Source organism: Sceloporus occidentalis, unplaced genomic scaffold (genome assembly GCF_023333645.1).
Source record: "Sceloporus occidentalis isolate IW3139 unplaced genomic scaffold, rSceOcc1.0.p SCAF_4, whole genome shotgun sequence".
In the NCBI taxonomy this organism is placed as follows: Eukaryota; Metazoa; Chordata; class Lepidosauria; order Squamata; family Phrynosomatidae; genus Sceloporus; species Sceloporus occidentalis.
In genome coordinates, this window is record NW_028316984.1 from 82,377,905 (window position 1) to 82,396,100 (window position 18,196).

The 18,196-nt window shown below is 40.0% G+C and overlaps 1 protein-coding gene across 1 annotated transcript; it reads right to left on the reverse strand.

Moving 5' to 3' along the window:
- Window positions 1-618: 618 nt before the first annotated feature.
- LOC149314131 (glycine N-acyltransferase-like protein 3) lies at window positions 619-16,208 on the reverse strand. The gene is made up of 5 exons (XM_089523376.1): window positions 16,131-16,208; window positions 7,861-7,968; window positions 7,112-7,238; window positions 4,533-4,653; window positions 619-1,039 (listed from the first exon to the last, which is right to left on the reverse strand). The coding sequence occupies exons 1-5, from the start codon at window positions 16,206-16,208 to the stop codon at window positions 619-621; spliced, it is 855 nt and encodes a 284-aa protein (XP_089379502.1).
- Between the last annotated feature and the right edge of the window lie 1,988 nt (window positions 16,209-18,196).

The window sequence follows — 18,196 nt, forward strand, 5'->3', positions numbered from 1 at the left end:
TGGCGAACCTGTGAATGAGACCTCTCCAAGACCCCCTGTCCTCAACCTCTCCGCTCAGGTCCTCATGTCCCCCATGATTGAATCTAATCATCTGGCATGTGGTCTTCCTCTCTTTCTACTGCCTTCTCTTTCTAAAGAATATTTTTTGTTCACAATGTGGCTGAAGTACAGCAGCCTCACTTTAGTCATTCTGGCTTCCAGGGATTTCAGGCTCGGTCTGTTCTAGCACTTGATCTGTTCTAGCACCTTCCAGGGATTTCAGGTTTGATCTGTTCTAGCACCTATTTGTTTGTCTTCATGACCATCCATAGTATCTTCAGCGCTCTTCTTCAGCACCACATCTCAAATGAGTTGATTTTCTTTCTCTCAGCTTTTTTCACTATCCAACTCTCACATCCAAATAACTTTTCCAAGCTCAATTTTGCTTTTTTTGAAGCATAAAAATTAATAACACATGGCTCTTTAAAATGTCCCTCACTTTCAATTTAATCCTGAATTTGACCAGAGCAAACCTTTCCAGAGCAAACCTATCACTCCATCCTAACATCTGTTTGTCTCTTCTTATAAATAATTTCAAAAATGGTTGCCCAGATTTTCAGAAGAAATCATTTCTCTTTGTTAATTCTTCAGCTTGAGGACTGGTGTCACAATAAGCATGTAGTATGTCCCAGGAAGAATATGGAAACCCTGGTGCTGCAGTGCCCGCTTGGAGGGCTCATTTTCTGCCAGAACCCCAACATACACAGGAAAGCCATGAGCATGCATCTTTCCACCTAAGTTCTGCAGGATTATTCTTATCCATCCCTTTCCCCGATACTGAGGGAGGGTATAGCCATGTGATATACAACCATAGGGATCACTAAGGGACCAGGCAGCCAATTGGCCTTCCTTATCTAGCAGGCAAGCACTAGGGAAGTATCTGATCAAGCTTTCTAGATAGCACAGGCTCCGATCATTGCGCCCAAAGTCCCAAGCATCATTGAGTGTGGTTGCATGAGATGGGTTGAGGGTACCAAAGTGGAGAAGGTCACTTCTGAACCTGAAACACAAAGGCAAGCAGGGATGGGTGAGCAAAAAGAAAGTCTTAAAAATTTATCTTGAATTGATGCAGAGGCAGCCTCAACAAGTAAGAAGGAACTTTCAAGACCCTTATCACATGAGAAAAGAAAGCTGAAATAGATTGAGAGAGTAATGGCTTTCTCCGTGCCTCTCCACTTTCCTTCAAAACATTTCTGTTCTCTTACTGAAGGGGACAGGCATAAAGGCATATCTTTTGTTGCACTGGAAAAATAGGTTTGGCAAAAAGGCACACTTTTATGGCCATCTCTCTTGGGAAGGAGAATGACAGCATGCAGAGAGGCAAAGAGAAAGCTGCTAATCTCCCAATCCATTTTGGCTTTCTTTTCTTATGCAACAAGGCTCCAAGACAAAGTTTTGTACTTGAATGACTTGCAGCTCCCCCACTTTCTGCTATTGAATGGGGAAAGAAAATAATGGAGAAATGGACTGTTACTTTTCTTGCAAAACTTCGGCCAGGACCCTAGAGTTTTTCTTACCCTGAATGTAATGAAAACATTTACTCTTATTGGTTTGATATTATCTTCCAGTTTGTTTCTTTGCATGTGGGAATAAGGAGAAATACAGTTTTTGACTGTAAGAATTACCCATGGAGCTATCTATAGGGGAAGAGGTGGACTAAAGATTCAGAGTTTTAGAAAGATTGCTTTCATATGAGTAGTTCCTAGCACTATCTGATTATTGCCTTTCTCTTGCAAAATTACAGTAGAGGGTGCTTCCAGGACAGAATGAAGCCTCCTGCTGCTTACAATTTAAACCGTGGCACAGATATTCTACATTTTATCAAGAGAAATATTTCTAGTAAGAAAAAAGACAGGGAAAAAAACAGAAAACCATGGGAAAGTTACAAACTGACAACAACAATGCCTGGATCTTCTGTAAACTACAATGAATAAGGTAGTGCAATTACACAGTAGTTTGGAAGCAACCCTGACTATACACACTATCAGAATATTCACTATTCATCCAGCTATGACCTGTACACACATGTGGGTGTGATATGGCTGCCATCTGAAACTTATCACATCTTGCTTATTATTCTTGTATAATTTCATTACATTTTAAATCAGTAATTTAAAAATTGTTTTGCCAGATCTTTACAAATGAAACGGAGAACTCCACAGTCCAAACAGCTAGGAACAGGCTGTGACAGCTGCTGTCATAATCAGTGGCAGTATTCTGTAGTATTCAGTAAGGGCAGGCCTGCGTTATACAAGGAGCCCTGGTGGCGCAGTGGTTAAATGCCTGTACTGCAGCCATTTACTCGAAACCACAAGGTTGCGAGTTCAAGACCAGCAAAAGGGCCCAAGCTCGACTCAGGCTTGCATCCTTCCGAGGTCGCTAAAATGAGTACCCAGACTGTTGGGGGCAAATTAGCTTACTTGCTAATTAGCTTACTTGCTGTTCACCGCTATGATCTTTGGAATAGCGGTATATAAATAAAAAAAACAAAAAACAACAAACAAACAAAGTGAATGCACCAGGTAGGGGTAGGGAGGTATCTCCTATGTGTATGTACCTTCAAGTTGCCTGTCAGTTTATGGTGATCCCATGAATTTCATAGAGTTTTCTTAGGCAAAGAATACTCAGAGGTGGTTTTGCCAGTTTCTGCCCCTGAAATATAGCATACACAGCACCTGGTGTTCATTGGTGGTCTCTCATCCAAGTGCTAACCAGAGCTGACCCTGCTTAGCTTTCAAAATCAGACATTATTTGGTGCCTTTAGTGAATTTAGGCAGAGAATATCCTATAATATCCTCTTTTGTCCAGATTTTCTCTCATTGGGTGTGCTCTACCTTCTGTAAGAGTCTGAAAACATAACTTTTTTGCACTATAATTACTACAACCCCCTAGGAAGCATGGCCAGGCTGGTCATGGAGTTCTGGGAGTAGTAAAGTTTCCAAATCTTGATCTCAGCTCAGTGCATCTTTATTTTGGCACACTTCTCTCTAATCCAAATGAATTTGGTTTGCCTCTCCCACCACAACCCTCTCCATTTGCAGAAAAGGGACTGGACAGCACCCTCAGTGTTTGAACTGAATTAGGAATGTGGTGATAGGCTTTACCATGATTGGCTGTATCATCCCCAGTATTTTCACTTGAAAGCAGAAGCATTAGAGGGAGATGTCTATTTGGAGGTTCTTGACAGTATAATGCCAAGGCTCTACCAAGCCTGCTGAAGGTGGTATGATAGGAAGCCCAGAATGTTATTAGCAACTATGATAGCCTTTAGGGCTGAAGGGTGAGGTATAAATACCATAAATAAATAAAATAAACAAATTTCTCCTTTCTGTCACTTCTACCATATGTGCAGTGAGACAGGGCTTGAAACGTGTATTATTTTTACTAGAACGTCTAGAATTCCCCAGGCCCCAGGTCAAGCTTTGCAATAAGTGCATGGTAGGAGAAGAGTTCTTCCACTCTCACTTCCTACAGAGGTATGGGTTGGGCTTGAAGTTCTCAGAGTGGGTTTCTGCTGTATGTTTAGCCTTTCTACAGCTTGGCTGGACTGTATTAATGGGCTTGTGTATGTTATGTATCTAAAGGGATAAAACTCGAGGTTTGGGACTGGGAGGAAGATACATGCTATCTATTGAGGTGACTGTACCAAGAAGGTTGGTTACAGGATTGTCAGATGCCTCTTATTCAACCAAAGAGCAGTGGTGTCACTAGTGGGGTGTGGGGTGTGTGGACCACACCAGGTGATACCCTAAATGGAGGTGACACTACTGTTCCTCAAACATCTGCCTTTGGCTAGAAATGGGCTGTGGTATTTGCCTGTGTCCCTTTAAATGCTGAAGAGATTGTGTGAGTGGGGTGAAGCTTAGTGGGAGGAGAAAGGTGAGGACCCAGGTTTTAAATTTTAAATTAATTTTAAAAATTGAAAATATTTCTTTAAAAACATCACATTTTACCAAATTTTCACTTCAGTCACATGAAACCATGTAAATGCATATAGGCTGTCTGTATGATATTGTAATTTAAAGGTATAATTTTAATTTTGCTAGTTGTTTATGTCACAAGTATTACCATTACATTCAGTAATAAACAGGAATTATGATTAACGAGTAACATTAGTACAGAAAATTACTATATTACCAAGGATTCTGTATTGTATGGTATGAGAGGTGGTCAATATAGGGGAGACACCATGAGTTACCACATCAGGTGACCAGGGGCGTAGCTAGGATTTTAGGAAGGGGGGGGGGGTCCAGACTAAGTGCCACCATTATAATGGAGCTTGGATGCAGCGGCGCAGCAGCACACACCATTCATTTTTCTAATGGAAGGGGAGGGGTCCGGACCCCAAGGAGCCCCCCCCCCGGCTACGTCCCTGAGGTGACACTAAACCTAGTGATGCCACTGCCAAAGAGCTCAACAGAACCCACAGTCCCACTGCTCAGGCAATGGTGGTAGCCAGGGTGGATGGGTGAGTGGGAGTAAAAATCACTGACCTGCTCTGTGAGAGAGTAGAGGGGTTTGGGTGCATCAGTGGCAAATAGCAATATGGCTCCAGATGGACACATCTGGTCTTTGCTATATCTTTGGTGATTTCATACAGCCCATCTTGGAGACCTGCGTGAACAAGAGGTTACACAGTTGGGGGTGGATTCCAACTTTTGAACTTCTGCATTTGCATGACCATTGAAAGCATAATTGTAAAACAAAACAAAGCTACATATGGGGATGATCTAAATAAAAGTGGTTTTCCTTAATAATCATTACAAGTGCAAAAGTTTTCTGGTCAATGGAGTACAAATATAAGTCATATCTGACAAAGGACATCTGGGAAAAAGGAAGGCCAGGATCTCCCCAGGGGACTCTTTGGGCAGCCCAAGTAAGTTTGCTGAGACAAGCTCTGTTTGGACAAAACATACACATCTGTGTCTACCTTCTGGCACATCTAATGCACATTGAACTGAAGGAATCTCTGCTGAATTTGATGATGGTCATCATCCATCTTACATGGTGAATGTATAGGTCTCATGTACCACTCCTCTGGGTGTGTGGATATGATGGCAGATGCCGTTCCATCAGAAATTATGGAACTGGGTGGTGAATGAGGGGCACACTATCCTCCCTTGTAGATCATGGTGGGCCATAACAAGGCTGCTCCACCCCAAAACTATGTGGGTCTGTGCAGAAGGCTACTCAGAAGCTAATAGAAAGGGAAAGCATATATTGTACAAAATGTTCTTGAGGAAAAGCTGTTCCCTACAAAGTTTCAAGAACTGTGTGGTTTTGTTCACCAAATGTAATGTTCAACAGGAAAAAAATCTTTTAAAGATTTAAGAGTTTCAGTGGCACTAATGTCACCTGCTACTATCTTGTTACCTTCCTGTTACCTGGCCAGACTGCTCTGGCCTAGAAGATTGGCTCTGATAGAAAGTAGATGCATTAGTGATAGGTAACAGTGTGGCTCTAGAACAACACATCCAGTCTTTGCTATATTTTTGATTATTTTATACAGCCTTTCCTGAGGTCTTGTGTGAACAATAGGGGACAAAGTTGGATCTGATCCAGTGTGTGGTCTATACTGTATGTTGTTTCCAGATTCTCATTTTTCCATGTTCTGAATCTGTGGAAGAATGGAAGAAAACAAAGGCTGCATCCACACTGCAGAAAAGTATAGCAAATGGGATTTGGGCTGCATCCATACTGCAGAAATAATCCCAGGTTGACGTCACTTTAACTGCCATTTCTCAGTGCTATGAAATTCTGGGAATTCTAGTTTTGTGAGACATTTAGCCTCTCTGTCAGAGAGCTCTGGTGCCACAACAAACTGTAAATTCCCAGAATTCTGAGCCATAGTAGTTAAAGTGGTGTCAAACTGGATTATTTCTGAAGTATAGATGCAGCCCAAATCCCATTTGCTATACAATGGTCAAAACCATTTCCCCCCTTAAAAAGCCCAATGCATTTCAGCCTTATCACCAACTGGCTTTCTTCAGGGACTTTTGAGTTCTCAGAATTTTCTGGAGTCACAGTCTGCCCTCTCTATACAAGTGGATCTTTGATGATTAGATTATATTAGATTATTACAAGGACCATTTGTACAGAGAGTGCAGACTGCACCTCCAGAAATTTCTGAGAATTGAATAGCCTTTGAAGAAGACCAGTTGGTGAGAAGACCAAAATACATGGAGCTTTTTAAGAAATAAAAGGTATTGACCATTGTATAGCACATTGGACTTTGACTTCTTTTATTCTTCCACTGTGAATATGTGCTTTCTGATTTTCAAATTTTGTTTTTGAAACTGTGTGGGCCAGATAAACATGTGAACACCTAATGGGGCTGGAAACATGTTGGCAGTTTCCAGTTTATGGACAAAAATAGAATAGGAGAATAACAACTGGTCTGCTACCAGTGATAGTATCACTGCTACTTGCACTAATGCTACCAGTGCTTCTACTACCAGTTATACATTACTACCTTGATTACCAACAGTTTGGAAATACCATCACAGTGTAATCTTCACAAGGTGACTTATCTTGGTTCTCTGAGACACTGCCAGCATGGCTGGGCTTGTTAATCGGATATTCACCCTATATTGACTGTTATGAAGTCACCGGAGTAAACAGAAGAATTTGTGTAAAGTCGAAGGCTTTCATGACTGGCATCCATAGTTTTTGTGGGGTTTTCAGGCCACATAGCCCGAAAAACCCACAAAGAAGAATTTGTCATTGCAGCACCTTATATCCTTGCAAGGTGTTTTTGGTTGAACACTTTATTTATAATTGTTATTCTCCTATATCAATTTCATCATAATTTCATGTTCATTTAGAATTGTTTAATTATATACCGTATATATATTGGTTTAGAATTTTTGTAGCATTCTTTTATTCATTAACATTCGTACTTAGTGATATATAGTGTACCCATTTGTTGTTTTTTTCTCCTATTTTTGTCCAGTTACTGTGTAAGCCTCCTGGTGTGTTAGTTTCCAGTTTATATCATGCACTGCATCTTCATCATAGGGGCAATCTGGCCAAAGTATTGATTATTCACTTCTCTGTGCCTGCAGGGGCTCACCTTGCAGCTGAAAGGCCCTGCCCCAGTCAATGCTGTCTTTATTTTCCAAGAGAGCTCGACAGGCATCCATGTCCCAATAGAAAGTGGCGTGCAAATTGGCATAATAATCCCATTTATCTTTCACCACCTATAGGACATAGTATATAAATGCATCAGGATATTACAGCCACAGATGGGATACAAGAAGAAGGTCTGGGCGTTGGATAAGAAAGATTAATTGGATTAGTGTTGAAGAGCAATGACCATATGTAGACAATGAAGTCAGTCCAGAACCACTGATGGCATCTTGGTAGTTGCCTCTGGCAGAGAGGTAGATGAGTGGTGTAATCCTTTCCCTGACCCAAAGGTTGTGATGAGTAAATGTGTTGTGCAAAAAGCTGTTCGCTCCACTGGAGGACAATATCCACTTCTAAATTGAAATCAACATGGTTAGAGAGGAAAAGGGTGGATGTATTTAGGAAATATGGGGATTTTGGTAAAAGTGAAATGACACTTGGTACAGGAGACCCCAAACACCCTTGATGGATGTTACTGGTTAATCCTAAACTAAGGGTCCACCTTAGGAAGCTGATTTTGGAACTCATTGGGGGTTACAAATAGTCTGAATAAGTTGTTTTTAACAATTTGGAGAAGGGTGTCATTTGGCTATTTTATCTTGGGTTCTTTTATTGTTTCAGCTAGCCCTGATAGCTTGGGGCTGATTGTACAGGAGGAATCAACCACTCCAGGACTCAGATTTCATGTCTTACCTCCATACGTGGGCGAGTGAGGACAGTTTTAAACTCAGGCCAAGAGTCTACCACCACTTCATGCTGAGCTGGGTTTCCACGGTTGATGTACATCACTGCCCCATAGACCTGCCAAAGAAATATGGGGTTAGGCTGACATGGAACAAAAGCTGAACACACTTCTAGAATAGTATTAAAGGCAATTAAAATGATCACGAGGCAATGGTGACTTCCCTGTGAGAAAATGTTATGTCTGAGGGTTTGAAGATTTTCTTTGTGTCTTAATGCTGGGTCATCCATTGAAGCTAGATGAGGAGAAATTAAGGACAGACATCCTTTTAACACAGTGCAAGTGAAATCTGCTGCCAGAAGATGCCACAATGCCCACAAATTAAGGAAATTCATGGAAGATAAAACTATTTCTGGAAGATTATTAATTTATTTATTGGGTTTTCTTGTAGGGTTGGGATGCAATGTGACTTCTTTTTTTTTTACTTTTTTTTTAAAAAAATACTTTTTATTGAATTAAAAGACAAACACATTATGTTCTTTACATACATTCAGCCTTATTGCAACATTTGCTACATGTTATCTACAAGCTAAACAAAGAATCTCATTCTGTAACTATCCCTCCCCCCATACCTCGTATTCTGACTTGTTACAACTTACTTTTGCCTGTATACAAGGCAAGCTTATACAGTGGTTCCTTATTATTCCTCCTTTCTACATTATATATCATCCTTATCAGGTTTCCCTTGACCTCTTCTCGATTACTTCAAAGAGAGTGTCTGCATTCATTACCTAATCTTCTTGTTATACTTGCCCTCTTTCCTAAGTTTATCTTTATCTCAGTCTTATGTAACAAATACATCTATGCCTATTATCTATATCATCCTTAACCTTACGTCTGATGCACTCTACATGTGATTCCAAATATATTGCACCACTCCCTTCTCCTTTTGTGTTGTGTCTTTTTAGATTGTAAGCCTGAGGGCAGGGAACTGTCCAATTAAAAAGATTGCATGTACAGCGTTGTGTAAATTTACAGCGTTTTATAAATAAAAGTTAATAATAATAATAATAATAATAATAATAATAACAACGCTATCTCCATGCCACTTTCCCTTGTGTCTATATTTACATATACATTTCATTGTATAACTTATATTTCATCTTTCCATCTATTTTCACAATATTTTATGAAAGGTTTCCAGTTTACATCATCTTCGTTATATATATCATCTCTGAGCGGTTTGGTCAAATTGTCCATATCAATGACTTCAGAAGATTTTATCAACCAATCAGCGATGGATGGGATTTCACTATCCTTCCATCTCCTTGCTATTGTTATTCTTGCTGTAGAAAGTAAATAAAGTATTTGTGTCAATTTTTCCCTGACCTTTACATCTTCAACTATATCAATAAACAAATTTCAGGTTTCAATTCAAACTTAATCTGTAAAATTTCCTGTATTGTCTTATGAACCTCAATCCAAAATTTCTTTATTTGCGGGCAAGTCCACCACATATGGTAAAAAGTTCCAGGATTCTTTTTGCACCTCCAACACGTATTCTTTATATCTTTATACATTTTGGCTAATCTTGCCGGAGGTAGGTGCCATCTATAAAACATTTTAATGAAATTTTCCTTGATATCTATACATTTAGTAAACTTTAGATCTGACCCCCAAGTTCTCTCCCAATTTTTCAATGGAATATTATGTTCTATGTTCCTTGCCCATGAGATCATGTTAGATTTAATTCTTTCTGTCCTTTCTATCTGTAAGAGAAATAGGCCAAACAGGAAAGGAGGAGGAATAGCACTATATGTCAGAGATATTTACACCAGTGAAGAGATCCTGGACATCAATCATGGAAGCCAGGTGGAGAGCATCTGGATAAGAATCAAAGGGGAGGGAAACAACAAGGGTGTTACGGTGGGAGTCTACTACAGACCCCCAAGTCAGACTGAGGAATTGGATGATATCTTTCTAGAACACATGACCACACAGTCAGAAAAGAGAGATGTAGTAGTGATGGGCGACTTCAACTATCCTGATATTTGCTGGAAGTCAAACCCAGCAAAATCCTCAAGGTCTAGCAAATTCCTCACTTGCCTGGAAGACAATTTCATGGTCCAAAAGGTGGAAGAGGCAACAAGGGGGTCAGCTATTTTAGATCTGATCCTAAACAACAAGGATGACTTGGTTAATGGGGTGCAAGTGGTGGGATCCTTAGGTGGAAGTGACCATGTTCTCCTGGAGTTTGTAATACAGTGGAAAGGAGAAGCCAGGCAGAGTCAGACACGCATCCTAGACTTTAGGAGGGCGGATTTCAGTAAACGTAGAGAAGTATTGAGGGCGATTCCATGGTCAGAAATACTAAAAGATAAAGGAGTTCAGGACAGATGGGACTTTCTCAAAAGGGAGATACTGAAGGCACAATTTCAAACAGTTCCAGTGAGAAAGAAAAACGGGAGGTGTCTCAAGAAACCAGGATGGATGACTAAGGAACTTTCAACCGAGCTAAGTTTGAAATGGAACATGTATAAGAAATGGAAAAAGGGGGAAATCACGAAAAAGGAATTCAAAGAAATAGCAGGCATGTGTAGGGGTAAAGTCAGAAAAGCTAAAGCGCAGAATGAACTCAGGCTTGCTAGAGAGGTTAAGAACAATAAAAAGGGCTTTTTTGGATATGTCCGCAGCAAGAGGAAGAAGAAGGAAACGGTAGGGCCACTGCGTGGAGAAGATGGCAAAATGCTAACAGAAGACAGAGAAAAGGCTGAATTACTCAACACCTTCTTTGCCTCAGTCTTCTCAGAAAAGGCAAAGGGTGCTCAACCTGAGGATAATGGACCAGAGGACAGAATAGGGGAATTTCAGCACAGAATAAGTAAAGAGATAGTAGAGGAACACCTTGTTAATCTAAATGAATTTAAGTCTCCGGGACCAAATGAACTCCATCCAAGGGTATTAAAAGAACTGGCAAAAGTAATATCGGAGCCATTGGCAATCATATTTGAAAACTCCTGGAGAACAGGAGAGATCCCAGCAGACTGGAGGAGGGCAAACGTTGTCCCCATCTTCAAAAAGGGGAAAAAAGAGGATCCCAACAATTATCGTCCAGTTAGTCTGACATCAGTTCTAGGAAAGATTCTGGAGCAGATCATTAAACAGAGAGTCTGTGAACATCTAGAAGGCAATGCCATAATCACAAAAAGTCAACATGGGTTTCAGAGAAACAAGTCATGCCAGACAAATCTAATCTCTTTCTTTGATAGAATTACCAGCTTGGTAGATGAAGGGAATGCTGTGGATATAGTATATATTGATTTCAGTAAGGCCTTTGACAAGGTTTCCCATGACATTCTTGCAAACAAGCTTGTAAAATGTGGGCCAGACAAAGGAACTGTTACATGGATTTGTAATTGGTTGACTGGCCGAACCCAAAGGGTGCTCAACAATGGCTCCTTTTCATCCTGGAGAGAAGTGACCAGTGGGGTCCCACAGGGCTCTGTCCTGGGCCCAGTGCTATTAAACATCTTTATCAGTGACCTGGATGACAGAATTGGGAGCATACTTATCAAATTTGCAGATGACACCAAATTAGGAGGAATAGCTAATACCCCAGAGGACAGGATCAAGATTCAAAATGACCTGAATAGACTAGAAAGCTGGGCCAAAGCTAACAAAATGAAATTCAACACAGAGAAATGTAAGGTATTGCACTTAGGGCGGAAAAATAAAATGCACAGATATAGGATGGGTGACACCTGGCTGAATGAAACTACGTATGAAAGGGATCTAGGAGTCCAAGTAAACCACAAGTTGAACATGAGTGAACAGTGTGATGTGGCAGCTAAAAAGGCCAATGCTATTTTAGGCTGCATCAATAGAAGTATAGTGTCTAGATCAAGAGAAGTAACAGTGCCACTGTATTCTGCTTTGGTAAGGCCCCACCTAGAATACTGTGTCCAGTTCTGGGCGCCACAATTCAGAAAGGACATTGAGAAACTGGAGCGTGTCCAAAGGAGGGCGACAAAAATGGTGAAGGGTCTGGAAACCATGCCCTATGAGGAACGACTTAGGGAGCTGGGGATGTTTAGCCTGGAGAAAAGAAGGTTAAGAGGTGATATGATAGCCCTGTTTAAATATTTGAAAGGATGTCATATTGAGGAGGGAGCAAGCTTGTTTTCTGCTGCTCCAGAGAACAGGACCCGGAACAATGGATGCAAGCTACAGGAAAAGAGATTCCACTTGAACATTAGGAGGAACTTCCTGACAGTAAGGGCTGTTCGACAGTGGAATGCACTTCCTCGGAAGGTGATAGAGTCTCCTTCCTTGGAGGTCTTTAAACAGAGGCTGGATGGCCATCTGTCAGAGATGCCTTGATTTGGATTTCCTGCATGGCAGGGGGTTGGACTGGATGGCCCTAGTGGTCTCTTCCAACTCTACGATTCTATGATTCTATGATTCTATGAAGGTTTAGGCATACCTTATATAATTTTGAGATTAGTCCTTTTTCATTTTGTTCCCAAAGTATATCTAATTCTGTTTTATTAGATGTTATTCCTTCTAGTTTCATGTCCTGATTAAATCTTTCCTTAAGTTGGTAATAAGGAAACCAGCTTACATTTACTCCCTCTTTTTTTTAAATTCTTCTTGACTTTTCATAACCAATCCTCCTCTTCTTTTATGTAAGATATCCCTATATGTCAGCCAATTTTTATTTAAGGTTTCTTTTCGAATCAGAAAAGCTTCCTGAGGGGAGACCCAAACTGGCATATGTTTATAGATTTTGTCCTTATAAATTTTCCAAATTTTCCAAAGTGAGTGTCTAATTATATGGTCTTTAAAGCCTTTATTCTGATTTGATTTATTATACCAGAGGTAGGCGTGCCATCCATATATGTTATTAAATCCCTCTAAATTTAGGAGATCTTCATTTTCTAATTTTATCCATGTGACTTCTAATGTAATTTAGAATGTTACAACAAAAACATAATAAATTATACAAAGGATGAAGTGATAAGACTGTTATAAAGGATAACTATCATCATAGCTTGGAAAGTAAGTTAATGTTATTAATTAAGTAAGTAATAATGAGTTAATAGATGGGTTTAAAGGCCACCACAAGTAGCTAATTACCATTTCAATTACATTTTAAAAGCAGTTTCCATTTGTCAACAGTAACATTTAGTTACTTTTAAAGAATACTTGAATGCTATAGGCAGCTGACCCATGGCACAAAATGTTGCCTTTCTGTATTCTACATTGTCACCCAAACACTTACACACAAGCATGAGGCACACAAGACAACACACAAGACAAGCCAGAACTTGAACCATGTGATATTCTTTCTCCATTTTGTAAGGTCACTTACACTTTGTAGAGTCACTCTTGCAACTCTTGGTCACTTCTAGTTTTTTAAAAGGATATTTGAGGCCTAAAACAGGTTTGCCATCTCTCGGCTCCTAGAGCAAATCAAGGCTGAGCTCACCTTAAAAGCCAAGATGTTAGTCTACATAAGGGCTTGTCTACATAAAAGATACACACTGGACTCACTTCAGTCCCGCTGCAATCTGTCCAGACAAGGTAGGGCCATATCTTCAGCAAAATCACCATTTTAAGCCATTATTCCAGTTTAAGGGAGTCTGCAGTTTACTCTGGAAACTCCAAGAGACCCTCCAGTTTTCTTGGATGTCTGGACAGCTGGGTCAGATCTGATGCAGCCCAACCCAGTTGTCCAGACAGTGAATGTGACACTATTTCCCTTACCCTGTGCTGGACAGTGCAGGGAAGAGGATGGATCCTCTTCCAAGCCCATGAAGTTGGTGAGGAGGGGGTAGAGCCCTCATGTCTGGTTGCCCCCATTCTGCCCTCGGCAGAAGCGATGGTGATGGCCAGGCTCTCACTCCAGACTGGCCCTAGATTAAGTGGTCAGTGTAGACGTGCCTTGAGACAGTTGTACTTTGGACATATCATGAGAAGACTTAACTCACTAGAAAGGATAAAAATGTGGAAGGCAGTAGGCAAAGGGGAAGAATGCATTCTAGATGGACAGACTCAATCAAGGAAGCCACAGCCCTGAGTCTGAAAGCCTGAGCAGGACTGTTGGGGACAGGGTGACTTGGAGCTCTCTCATTCATAGGGTTAGTATAAGTTGAAGCCAACTTGAAAGCAGTTGACAATAACAAGGACATTTCTTTTAAAGTAATGTGTAACATGTTACTCTGAAAAAAATTAATTTGTTGCCTCAATTCATTTAATTTTTAACTATAGTTTTAACATCTCATCTTTTAATCTCTAAATGACAACAGTGTTAACAAAATATGTAATTATTAATGTTTCATTTTTAAACATTTTATTACTTTTGTGAGTCATGTTTTAGTAATAATTTTAAATGATTTTTGCATATATTTGTTTATTTATAGTAATGTTATTAACAAGCAGTGATGACTGAGAGCTCCCACATCCCAGGGGAAAGAAGAGTCTGCTTCAGGCTTCACTATAAACTTTATAGGAACTATTCAAGATGAAATACTGGCACTTATTTATGGATAAGGTCCAGGATCTTAGATAGCACCCTTAAAGTCAGAAGGCTTGTAGCTCCACTAACAAGGGAGCCACAAGCCTTCCTTGTTAATGGCTAATGTAACAAATTAACTATATATTTCAATCAATTGCTGTTAACAGTTAACAAATTCATTTTGAAATTAATGTTGACATGTTCTCATAAGTTTTAACCATTTTAAATAGTTACATTCTAAACATCCTTAAAAATGTCTTGTGGTCCATTTTGGTCTTGTTTTCTTGGGAAAGGGCAGGTTTGAGCTAAAGGCTGACCTGATCCATGAAGAAATGGTGGGAAAGTCATGCTTATATGGTTGCTTTCCCCTTAATGTGGCTGTTATATGTGGCCCAAGCACATATTGATTCAAAGACATAGCTGTGCTAGACTGGAAAATCAGTATGGAAAGGGATCTTGTAGCACAGTTGAGACTAACTAAAAGGAAGAAGCTGGTAGCATGGGCTTTTGTAGACTTGAACCTTGCATGCATCTGAGGAAGTAGGCTCAAGTCTACAAAAGCTCATGTTACCAGCTTCTTTCTTTTAGTTAGGCGATTACTGCACAAAGGTGCGATAACTGCACATTTTTAATGCAATTACAACTGTAGCAATAATGGATTAATTATCTTTCAATAGCACAACAGGCCTTGTTTTGTTATGAATGTTTCCAATGTACATGATGCCAGTCTCCACTCCTTTTTCCTCATGGCTTGTGCATGTTTTTTTTTTTAATTTTTACTTTTTTCTTCCAATATCCCACAATGACAAGATTAGACCTGTAATTGCTAGTTTCTTTGGGAAACTCATTTCTGGTGATTCATGATTCTTGAGTTCCATGCTGTTATTTAAATTTTGGAATCTGCTTATTGCAACCCAAACTCTATTATCTGGACTATCATAATTACCAGAAATATATACATAAATAAGTAAATTAACACCTTACTAAATTCAGCAAAACCAGCCTTCTTCTTCACTAAACCGGAAGATTTGTGACATAACAGAAGAAGGGAGAAGAGTTTATGACATACATACTCATACCATGTTGACCTTGCTATAACATTACTGTAGCACTAGAAGAATCTGCACATGCGCAGTCATATGAATGTAGCGATATTGCCCATTATTGGTGGGTATCTCTTGTTAATGTGAAACTGTGCAAAGATAACAGTATGACAACGGATTGGCAATGGATGAGTGCCAATGTCAGGCAAAAAGGAGAGGGATCATATGTTGCAATTTGACTTCAATCCCATCACTACTACCTCATGCGGTAAATTCCTAGTCTCAAAGGTTCTACAAGATCCTCATTGACTCAGTTAGTCAAACCAAGTATAATGTCAAATCATCATCATCACCTTGCTGAAGACACAAAGAGAGAGAAGGTTGTTGGCTGCCTCCCATTGGCTGAGAGGTAACTCTCATTGGCTGCCTGGAGTTCATCTTTGCTGAGTTGACTGGTCCATTGCCAAACAGTACAATGGCTGAGTTGGAGGAATGTTGAGGGTGATACAGGGATTATCTGAAGCAAGAAATAATAGAAAAGATAGGTTTCTAGCCCCCTTCTCCCATCTTATTTTTGCATCACCTTTGAGGGTGATATTGAGCTAGAAGCTTTTCCTGACAGCATCCTTTGCCTAAAAAAATACAGAAAAATATTCACAGAAAAATAATTTCTTGTTAAAGCTGGCAATGAACCCTAAGCAGGTGGATTAATGAATCTTACTGGGAGTGTCTGAGGCAGGCTCCTTCGCAGCACAGACTCTAACAATTGCAGCTTGGAGGGGCAGGTCAGGATCAGCATGGCTGGCCAGATGAGAGTTGCTGAACAGGCACCTGAAAAGGTGGTGTGGTTGAGAAGCACTTGGAGAGAGGGGTGAGAAATGGACAGACAGACAGTAATGGATCAGTACCATACAAAGACACACATACACATTTTCTCAAGGCCAGAATGGCTTGTCATGGAAAGTGAAACTACACATTTTCTATGCACTTTGGCAACTAATAACTCAACTGTGTTTTTTCCCCCAGTCTGTATTTCCCACTATTACTTATAACATCTTTCCGCCAAATATGGAATTGAGCAACCCTGAAAAAAATGAAAACTGACTTGTTCATGTGCAGTTTGCCAAAGCAGTTACAAATCAACCACTTACCGATTTTTGAAAGCATAAGGGGAATGGTACACACATGCAGAGGGGGGGAAACACTCTGCACAAAACCGCAGTATTTTAAAAAGCAGATATTCCATCTGCACAAATTCCCCCACAATTAAGAAAACAATCAAACAAACACAAAGCATGTTTGCACCTTGCTTACAGTGATGGTTTCTCTGGAGGAATCGGTAACTCTTAATCTACTGCACTATAACAGATTGTTTATGAATCTGCCTTAGTTTATTAACTAAGAGGGCAATCTAAGGGTTCACAAACCCTGCAAATCCCAACCAGTACAAGAGCCATTCCTGCTGCCTCATCAAATCTGTACTGCCAAAACTGGTACATCGCCAAAACTGAGCTTCTGTTTCCATCAAAATGACCTGATAAACAGTGATTCATGTGCTTAATAAACACTAAATGTTCCTAATTTTCCTTTCATTTTCCTAACAGCATATTATCAGTTTTTAAACTGTGCATATTTTCTGACTGTACATTTTTGGTCCAAGATCAGATTAAAAGAAAAAGAATCAAAACACCCCAAATCCTGCTCTCCAAGTAACATGGAACTAACACCAGTATCTCCCACAGGGACTGCTCCTGCTCACCTGGAAGAGAAGAAGAAACTCTTATCACAGAGCTGCAGGGACATCAGGTTTCAGCCTTGATGGGAATCAAAAAGTAATATTTTGCTCCTGAGAAAATAAACCATTAACAGAGTCATGGTTTGGATTCCATTCCAAGTGGGAAAGGAAGATTGGCTGAAACACATTTTGATTTTGATATGACTTGCTTGCACATCCAGAGGACATTAGAAATGTATAATACTGTTTTAACTCCACAGGCTAGAAGTAAGTGTATAATATTAACTGCACCAGATGGTTTGCAAGTCCAGAGGACATTAGAAATAAATGTATAATATTAACTGCACTATCCTCAAAGAGCCCTGGTGGCGCAGTGGTTAAATGCCTGTACTGCAGCCATTCACTCGAAACCACAAGGTTCCGAGTTCAAGACCAGCAAAAGGGCCCAAGCTCGACTCAGGCTTGCATCCTTCCGAGGTCGCTAAAATGAGTACCCAGACTGTTGGGGGCAAATTAGCTTACTTGCTAATTAGCTTACTTGCTGTTCACTGCTATGATCTTTGGAATAGCGGTATATAAATAAAACAAATTATTATTATTATTATTATTATTATTATTATTATTATTTTTCTGGTGGGTAGAGAGAAAGAAACTAGTGAAGCTGCATAGTGGCATGTGACACTAATGTGCACACATAACACACACTACTACAACACACCTTTACATTTTCCTAGTGTGTTTACTTTGTTGCTTGGGGAGTAGCAGAAAATCCTGGCAATCTGACAGCATGAATACCAAGAAGTGCCCAGACTTTGTACAAGAGGCAGCATGAACTCTAGTGACTTTTTTTAGTGAAAGACACAAATAAACCAAGAACAAATGGGGTGGGGTGGGGGGACAGAGATACAAAAAAGTACAGCAGTCTAATTGCAGTTATGGACATTTTATGGAACCACAGCTTTTGTTTACATTCATAACTTCCCATGTCTTGTCCTAGAATGAGTTCCTTCATATTGGAAACACTTGAATGTGTTATATATGCAAATCTGTGG